General features: G+C 43.1%; 1 protein-coding gene across 1 annotated transcript; it reads left to right on the forward strand.

Annotated features, from left to right (window-relative positions):
• The first annotated feature begins 236 nt into the window (after positions 1-236).
• LOC125313663 (wall-associated receptor kinase-like 14) lies at positions 237-671 on the forward strand. The gene has a single exon (XM_048273475.1). It carries the CDS (start codon positions 237-239, stop codon positions 669-671), a length of 435 nt encoding a protein of 144 aa, XP_048129432.1.
• The last annotated feature ends 9,502 nt before the right edge of the window (positions 672-10,173 follow it).

Raw genomic sequence — 10,173 nt, forward strand, 5'->3', positions numbered from 1 at the left:
AAAAGACGACTTCTCTGTCCTAAGCAACTCTCGAAAAATTCCCCCCGCTCTCCTCCTTCTGTCTCTTCTTCTCTTCTCCGACACGATCCCCTGCTACAAACCAAACCTAATCCGCTTTAAAGGGGAGGCTGAAGGAAACTTGCTCCTCTCTCCGACAGTTGCTAGTCCTTCCTCACGCTTCTCGTTGATAAAAGCGACCCACAATCTCACTAGACACTGCGACGACGTCCAAACCGATGTGGCCGATGATCCTGAAGACCGCTCTGTCCACCATCCTCCTCTTGGCCAGCGGAGTCTTGCCTATTATCACGGCAGCAGCGCATAGAGCCGTCCACCCACCATGCAGCCAGGCCTGCGGCACTGGCATGCCCGCGAACCAGAACCTGATGTACCCATTCGGGTTCTCTCCAGGCTGCCCGATCCAGCTCAATTGCACCAAGGACGGGGACGCCCTTGTAGGGGATTTCCTGGTGCAGTCCGCGTCCCCGGACACCGTCATCATCACCATCGAGGCCAAGTGTGACTGCCTGTCCGGGTCCATCGAGCAGCTCTACGGCAGCAACTACGCCCCGATGGGGAGCAACGCCATCCTGCTCAACAATTGCACGAAGGCCTCCCCCTGCGATGTGGCCACTACGCAGGTCATCCAGGCCCAATTCCGGTCCCTCTGAGAGCGGAGCAACAAGACCAACACCAGCATGAGCTGCCTCTCCGAGGAGCCGAACAACTACAACACGACGTTTCTCAACCACAGGAGGCTCTTTGCCCTCGGCTGTGAGTACTTTCTGTCATCTATATCGGCGGAAGAGCTGAACAACGTGTCGGTGTCACTGGACTTCCGGATGCTACAGCTGGTGTGGTGGGTGAACGGAGACCGGTGTGAGCACTCCCAGGACGCGGACTGCGTTCGACTCTCGGGGCTGCCGAACGGCGGTGGAAATGGATTCCGATGCAAGTGCAGGGACGGGTTCCTTGGCGACAGGTTCTTGGCGGGCACCGGCTGCTGCCGGAGAGGTTAGTTGGAGACTATTATTATCCTCGACTGTTCTGACCAATTATCTTCTGCGATTAAACTGAAAATTGGTGCTAAAAATGCTTAAATGGGATAAAGTATTAAGATGCTAACTGTTACGGCGAACTGGTAGTAGGTTAAGAATACGACCCATTTACTCGACCTTTGGTCTTAGACATTATTCAATACATCGATAATGGAAATGAGTTTGAATATGCCTAGTTCATCTATGTAGAGTTAATTGCACATCCGAGAGTAATAAAGTAGATATAAAGTGGATATCTAATGTTTTCCATTCATTAAAGTCAACAAATCACTCCTAACCAGATCCGGCTTTTGCTTCATAACGCATCGTCGATATCGGTGAAAAGCTGTTGAGCGAAAATAGCAACATTCACTAAAAAAATCGGGTTTGGTGAGACCAACCTCTATAAATGCTCGCGTTTAATTCAATTTGTATATGAAAAACCACGCAATAGATTCCTTCATATCACCATCTATGAATAAAGCACACCACACGAACTCTTCAAATTCGATAGTTGACTGATCCTTCGTTGGAAGAGCTTCGGAAGATCAATTAGCCGTTAGAAACCCGTTGGAATTGCTGTTGTAGTTGCTTTTCTGACACTATTCAGAAACCGCTACTCTAACAAAACCGACGGATGCTCCGATCTAGTTCCCTAACATATTTCTTGATCTTTTTGTTGCACATTTCCACACGCCAACGGCTATAATCATTTTTCAAAAAACATATGCACATGCTTGCTGTTCAAACATCACCAATACCGGATATTTCCAGCATCGACCTAAACATTGTCACAGTTGGTCTTTGGGTCTGTTGGTATTATTTATAGAATAATCGTTTGGATGACTTGTGATCAATTATCCAATGATTCTCTTGAGTATCTTAGCTGCTAAAGACATCATCTTGATGATATATTTACCATGGTACCTCTAATGAAAATCTCGTAATCTTTGACTTGTTCTTCTCCTTGTCGAGATCTTCATTCTTGTACCTAGTCTTTGCTGAACTCTCATAAGTCATTGATATCATCACAATCCTCCACCATCTTTAAAAGGTAGCTACTCTCCATCAAAGATCTGCTACTCCAATAACAATCCGGTGTAGCCGATCTTTCTTCTAGTCTTTTCAAGCATATTGGCAATTGCGATTCCTCCAAGTTGCTCACCTTCACAAGTGCGGTCCTTCCAAGCTTCGACAAACATCACAACTCAAACTTGTTCACCATCACCAAGTCCATCCAACTGTTCACCCGATCTTTGTATATCCAAGCCATCATGAACATCCTTGTTCTTCTTGGCTTGTTTAACCTCGATCAAGGTTCTTTCAAATGTTCACCTTATTTGAAGATCCTTCCAACTCATAAACATCTTTAACGCCCAATATCTTGTTCATCACAAAGATCGGCAATGAACCCTAAAAATCGGCAGAGCACTCTAAACATTGGCCAAACACTCCTAATCTCAGAAACATCTAATATATCATCTGCATATCGGCTTGTGCATATATCACCTGGTGTAACTCAACCAATACATATATTAGTAACATTTGATTGTCTTAATAATCATCAAAACAAGATTAGGAATTTTCCAACAATCACAACATTGGTAATATTCCCAACACTAAGCTTTGATACCAATTGTTGGGGCTAGTTATATCACCTAGAGAGGATAAATAGGAGATTTTAAAGAACTAGATAAATTAATGCGGAATTAAACAATCAAGTTTAGATCCAAGTCGAATCGAGCATGAACAACAATATATTCAGATTCACGTGTGTGCAATAAATTCTCAAATACAATAAGTAAAAGTTGAGGGGGAGAGAGATTTGCATACGACGTTTATAGTGGTTCGACTCATTACAAGCTCACGTCCACTCCACACACATGAACTACGGCTAGATTTCACTAATGAATCAATAAGAGGTTATAGTAGCAAGTGTTGCTTATACCTAAGCACTTCTTCTCGAAGTAGGTGCTACTAATACTCAAGCAAATAGAACTCTCTATCTCACACCTACGGACGAGCTAAATACTGATAGCACCTCTCAAGAATTTACAAATGAATACTCACGGGAGATAAGTATGTAGAATTGAAGCTCTCTTTGAACTTTGGAATATTTGACTCTTAATCTCATCTCGGTCGCTTCAGCACCATGGTATCCTTTTATACTCCTCTACTTCCAAACTAGCCGTTGGGCAACCTTTAAAGGATCACTTTCCAATCAACTCGCCGGACAATGTTGTATAAAGAAGATTTAGTAGCTATTGAGAGATAAAATCAGAATCTCCATGGATTTAGTCGCCCATACAAGCCCGATCACTAGCCGTTGTGTTGACGCCTAAATTTTGACTAATTTATTTTTTGCATAAAAATTATAAAAATCATCTCACATATTTATTTTTAGTGTACATTGCATTGGCATATAATAGGGCAAGCGGAACACTTAAATTGGCATACGTCTAGACTAGGCACGGGATGGAAAAATACACCGAGAAGATTTGAAACTTCGGGGACTGTATTGCAAATACTTAAAATTTCGGGGACCGCATTGCAAATACTTGGAACTTCAGGGACTGTATTGCAAATACCAAAAGAAGATGAAGAAGGGAAGATGATGAAGGGAAGGTGATGAAGGGAAGATAGAAATGGAAGGTGAAGAAATGAAGATGAAGAAGGGAAGATGAAAATGGAAGGTGAAGAAATGAAGATGAAGAAGGGAAGATGAAAATGGAAGGTGAAGAAATGAAGATGAAGAAGGGAAGATGAAAATGGAAGGTGAAGAAATGAAGATGAAGAATGAAGGGTGGAGAAATTTGGCTATAAAAGAGGGAGAGTTCTTGAGAATTGAAGAGGAGAATTTTGGTGATAGAGAATGTAGAGAGCTCTTGAGAAGAGTTTTAGAGAGAAAATTTGGAGAGAGTTTTTGAGTGGAAGGGTTTTGAGAGAGTTTTTGAGAGGAATTTTTAGAGAGGAAAAGAGAGTTCTTGAGAAAAATCAGAAAAGAAAATTCGAGAGTGAAGAAAAGAGTTTTAGTCGAGCATTATCTTCGACGAGTCCCGACACATATTTCGCCTCTCGCCACCCAACAACGCCATTGCTTGCCATTTTCGACGACAGCCGCGTTCTTCCCGGCTCAGAGATCTTGAAGGGAACTATAACGTGTATGTGAGTAAGATTTTGTGTAATAGAAGGTAATCCTTTCCATCTCGATCTACAAAAATGTAATCGTTTGGTTTGAACATTTGTTTGTTTATTTTAGACATGCCACGTGTTCCAAAATTTAGCATTATTACATGTTAATGTATTTCTGTAAATACTCGTGATTGGCTGCGTTTTCTTTCTTTCTAAATCACCCATGGTGTATATCGTACAAAGTTCAATGTTTTACATCCCCATAAAAAAGAAGAAAAAACCAAAAAAATTGCATCTTTGAATTTCAAGTAAAATCCATCAAAATTGCCAAATCAAATATTTTTCATGAAAATGGTACCGAAAGGGCGTTAGAGAAATCGACGTAACCAAATCCCCGAATTCAAAATCTCCGGTTCGCGGAAATAAGATAGTTTTCTCCCGCTATTTTATTTAGGTTTCTAATCAACCTACCGAAAATGATTAGTGGCGACTCCAATTCAAAACACGTTGCATGTTAATTATTTGAATCTTAAGTTGCGATTTGGTATGGACTTGGGAGAGTCCGAGTTAGGTTAGTTAATTAATTAACCTGATAATCCATTAGCCCGAAAATAAACCCGTTTATTTTTTTAGGTCGCGACAGACTTAGCGACTCCATTGGGGACTCAAAGAGGACTTAGGCCGGATAATTTCATGAAAAAGAAATCACTTGATTTGGTAAACTTTGGTTGAATTCTCATTCTTAGGTGTTAAATGTTTTTGCAGATTGGGAGTTATAAGGGGAGGAGTGATCGGCTAACCCTTTGTTTTGCAGGCTTGGTGAATTGGAATTGTGATTTAACTTTTGAATCATGGAAGCGGTGTTTGCCTTTAATTGTTGTGCATGATTTATCGTATTTGCACTACATCGCACACTAACCCGTGACCGGACCTCGGGTCACACTAATAGTTTTAAGATGGTATTTAGATGGTGCTTTAACCTTGGCGGTAAGGTTTCGCTAAAGGTTATCCCATCTGGATCCCGAAAATTTTTCCAAAAAATGGCTCAAGGGTCGTTCTCATACACGTGAGGCTACGATGCATGAGAATTGCCCTTGTCGACCGAACCAAGCCGAAGTGATTGGACCCGACTAGTCATGACTATTGTACGCGAGGTTGCGACTAGTCATGATGATTGCGCGCGAGACTGCGACATGTCATTTCGTTCATCATTTCACTTTGCAAAAGCCTTTTGGATAGATAGAATAAGATTTAAATTCACAATTCATGCGCATGTCTTTGTGATTGGCATTTTCTTCGTATGAGAGGTAATTTCTTGTCTCTTGTACCCTGTTATCTCATTTTTATTTTGGGCCGGTCCATGGTTTAGGTTGATTGTTTAGAAGTTTCATTGTCTTATTTTCAATTTCGCACTTTGCTTCCGTAGCTTTTACAATTTCATCAGTTGTCCTCAATTTTGATTTGGCTTATTCCTGTTGTGCGATTTTTACTAAATTCTACGATCGAGCTTTGAGTAAGTGCCAAACACGAAAGTTGTAGACCTATGTTTCAACTAATATCTTGCAAAATTTCAGAATTAAATTCATAATTTAAGATGGCCCTTCGTTTTTTCAACAACATGCGGTTATAACAGTTTTCTGAACGTGATTGTTTTGGAGAGACACATTAAACTGATTTGATCCGTGCATTTCTAGTCTGATTGGCCAACATAAAAGTTGTTCATCACCTTCTCAACTATAAGCTCGTAAAATTTGGACATGTTTTGATCAACGTACGGATTAATACGAATTTTTTCGTAAAAGCGGACAAACTGAAAATTACATGTTTCAATCCTTTGGCCATAATCACTTTGTTCGTTTGAGTCTAGAGGGATGTCATGGGCCGGCTCGCTATTCTTGCTCCCTATACTCATTTTGGGTTTGTTACTGCGTACAGGTAATTTGTCACGGATCCTCTACACATTACTCGATCGGTCGCAAAGAGGATGGCCGACATCAACGCTATCGTCGGTGCTGCCCTAGACGAGAAACTTGGCTCCTTGATCGAGCGCTTTGAAGGGATGATGTCCCGAAAGATGGAAGAAATTATGGCCGCCTTCACCGCCAAACTTCAATCATCCGCCGCCATCCCGCCGCTTCCTGCTCTAGTTCCTCCTACGGACAACTTCGGTAAAGCCCGGGAAGCTACTCCCTATCCGACAATGCCGGTAGAGGATGTGATCATCACGGGCGTGAGCTCGAGCACGCCGCCCGTAGTCTCAATCCCTCAAGCCAGCCCTGTGGCCCCCGGATTGAATGGTGATACGGCCAAGCTATTGGCCCAAATGGAACGAGAGGATCCGAGAGGTCGAGGGGACTCACAACATACCCCGGTCGACGTCTGTCTTTTCAAAGATCATTGTGCGAGAAAAGTTCAAGTTGCCCGACTTCGAAAAGTATGATGGAACTTCCAACCCGGTTCAGCATGTCCGGAGTTGTCACAAATGTCAGATTCATGGTGACAAGATTAATGTCTCTCCGAACGAGTTGCATCGGTTATCTGAACCATGGCCGTTTTCTATGTGGGACATTGATGTTATCAGCCCTATCAATCCTAAAGCATCCAATGGGCATCGATTCATCTTGGTAGCAATTGACTATTTCTCTAAATGAATCGAAGCCGCATCTTATTTAGCGGTCACAGCACGAAATATCGTGAAATTTATCCGTCGAGATATCATCGCTCGATATGGTTCACCTGAAGCCATAATCACCGACAATGGCTCAAACTTGAACAACAAGCTAATGGACGAATTGTTCAAAGAATTCAAGATCAAGCATCCGAACTCTTCCCCATATCGTCCTCGGATGAATGGAGCAGTAGAAGCCGCCAATAAGAACATCAAGAAAATCTTAGCGAAGACGGCTGAAAATTATCGCGATTGGCATGAGAGGTTGCCATTTGCACTTATGGCGTATCGGACCTCGATCCGGACATCTACGGGGGCAACCCCGTATTCTCTTGTATATGGAATGGAGGCTGTTCTACCGGTTGAAGTGGAAATTCCTTCCTTACGTATATCTTGTCTCAAGCTAAGGCGACGGAAACCGAATGAATCCAGCGAGAGGGCAAGCCAATTGAATCGATCGACGAAAAGAGACTTAAGGCTGTATGTCATGGCCGGTGTTATCAGCAGAAAGTTGCTAAATCATTCAACAAAAAAGTTCGGCCTCGATATTTTCAGATCAATGACCTGGTCTTGAGAAAATTATTGCCAATAGTCCCACTCCCGGGAAGGGAAATTCGCTCCAAACTATGGTGGTCCATATATAGTAAAGAAGGTGCTCCCTGGTGGTGCTTTGATTATGGCCGAGATGGACGGTCATGTCTTTACCAACCCGATTAGTTCGACTACGTAAAGAAATATTATACTTGATTCACTCACGATGTTTTCATAATCGAGTCATAATATTAATCTGATTCACGAGTTGTTCACATTTGGGCATTCGTTTGTTTCCTCGCTACTAATCTTTCTTTGAGAGATTGTTTCAAATGGGGGAGTCTCTCTGGCCCAATTGAAATGACCATCGGTAGCGTGAGATTTACATATTCACGAGTAAAAGGCTTATCTTGCAAAAAAGATATGACGACCAAGATGAAATGAGTAAAATGAAGAGCCCCTTCAATCTGTCAGGCATATGGAAGATCGAATAATGCGAAAGCGAAATGCAAATGAGTAAAAACTTGCATTTATTTCATCCATCGGAGAGCCTTACAAACAGATCATCGGGGTGGGAACGTAAAGCCAAGCCGAGCCCTAATGAGCATCACAAAGGAGTTTAAGCGACTCTCCATACGGTTGATGCTCCGCCTACACCGATCGCTTCGAGAATCGAGATCCGCCGACTTAAAGAGGAGGAGCTCACATTTCTCTTTAAGCTTGGCCACCCTGTCCTCGTGATACTCGGCAGCAGATTCCAAGTCATGGATCAAGCATTCTCCCGCGGGCTATATCCAGGGTCGAGATCGTCCAGCCTTTCTTCCAGCCATGAGCATTGAAATTTCAAAACAATATCGAGCGGATCGCGCTCGAAGATGGTCCGGGACATGGCCAAGCGTTCCACCAAGTTCCCCCTCTCACGAATCAGCGGTGAGACTTGATCATTACCGTAGTCAAGGGCCTTCTTATAATTGTCGGCTACAAGATCGGCCAACATCAAGTTATCCGACCGATCCCTGATAGCGTGCCCTCACAAGATAGGCCAAAGTAACATCTTGATAAGCATGATTGTAAGCCTCCGGGAAGTTAGTGAAGAGGGTAGGGAAGATCCTATATTCCTCTTCTAACTTGGTACCTTGAATAGAAACGGTGTCCATATCCGTAAACATGAGACGGATTTCGGTTTCGACCTCCGGATGGTTGGCTATATAAGAGTAGCCCTGGCCTAAGAGATTATAAAGTTTCTCCCATTTGGCCAAAACTTCAGCCGAGAAGATGCGTGCGGGGAGGGAGGCCATTGTTGCTGAAGTTGCTGAAAAAGAGTGGATGCGAAAGAGTGCTTAGAAGGTTGGAGATGAGGATATGGAAGCGATAATCGTCTCGGCGTTAAATCCTAATTTAAAGGGCAGAAAAAGTCATAGCAATAATTATTGTGGGGGCCGAGTTAATTATCCGGGTAAAACTACGGACGTTTCGTCCGTGAATCACGGATCTACCATCTCGAGGCTCACGAAATTCGAAAAGTTGCGAAATGACTTAAAGGTTCCGCCATATTAAAAGAGGGACAAGCATCTTGCAGAAAAGATTTGAGGGTCCCACCATGTTAGAAGGAAATGAAGAAGACAGAGCGGGAAACACGAAATCTTGGGAGAAGCACCGGCTTAGTGGTTTTCATCCACGTTAAAAGGGAGGCTTTGGAACATGCATGTTTACTCGGAAGAATTTGGAGAGAGTAAGCATACAGCGGAGAGTAGAGTGAACAAAAGGCAGTAAGAAGTATTTCAATCCAACATGTTTGGAGGCTACCAGCACTTACTGGAGGCAACCAACCTAGACATCCCCGAGAATGAACTGCTGAATTTCGAGGCCGGATCCAGCGCAGAAGCCGTAAAACCCAACTCCCTTGGCGGTGAAGTTCAAGATCTCGATAACAGCAACAACAATAGCAGCAGCAGCAGCCGTAGTCAACCCCAGAAAAGAAAACATCAAATCAAAGAGCTCGAAGCTGCCTTTAAGGAGTGCCCTTACGTGAACGGGAAACGAAAAAATGAGTTGAGCCGGAAGCTAGGAATGGAGCCCTTGAAGGTCAGGTTTTGGTTTCAAAACAAGCGGGCCCGAGTGAAGGTTCGAAGTGAAAGTCATGAACTTGCGTCTCTAAAGGAAGAAAATGAAGAGCTTCGAGCAGAGATCAAGAGGTATAGGGATGCTCTTAACATCGCTATTTGCCATGTCTGCAGCAACCCCATCACCTTTGGTGGCATGTTCCTTGATGAGCCACATCTGAGCATTGAAAATGCTCATTTTTCGATTCATCCTCCCGAGCAAGTTCTCGCACAATCGGATTTCGTTGGGGATACATCCCAGAATGTCGGCCTTGCGGAGGCGTAACCGATGCCCTTCGAGGGAAGTGACATGCATCACTACAATTGGAGTTTCCACGATGTCACGATCGGCCAATTCAACACTAATGAAACTCCGAATCCGTAGCCTACATGAAGCTTGAGTTTTTATTATGGGCTTTCAAAATATCACTCTTTTGAGCATTACTAGCTAGCCCTTATGAATTCTCAAGAGAAGTAGAGACATGCGTGAATGAATGTACTTGTTTGTTACAAAGTCCCCATGTGAGACATTCTTCCTTTTACGCCTAGAGTTAATCAAGGGGCAAAGAAACGATTACTATCCGCAAATATCATCATGCTTAAATGCGTGAATTCTTTGTCGATTTGATTGAACGCCGAAAGGAAAAGCATTAAAAGCCTTCACATAGATAGATGCAAAAAGATTTGAGAAAAAAATAGTTGC

This window comes from Rhodamnia argentea, chromosome 2, assembly GCF_020921035.1.
Source record: "Rhodamnia argentea isolate NSW1041297 chromosome 2, ASM2092103v1, whole genome shotgun sequence".
NCBI classification, from domain to species: Eukaryota; Viridiplantae; Streptophyta; class Magnoliopsida; order Myrtales; family Myrtaceae; genus Rhodamnia; species Rhodamnia argentea.

Excerpts from the sequence above, each read along its gene's own strand:
- LOC125313663 (XM_048273475.1), top strand. The coding sequence starts at position 237 with ATGTGGCCGATGATCCTGAAGACCGCTCTGTCCACCATCCTCCTCTTG.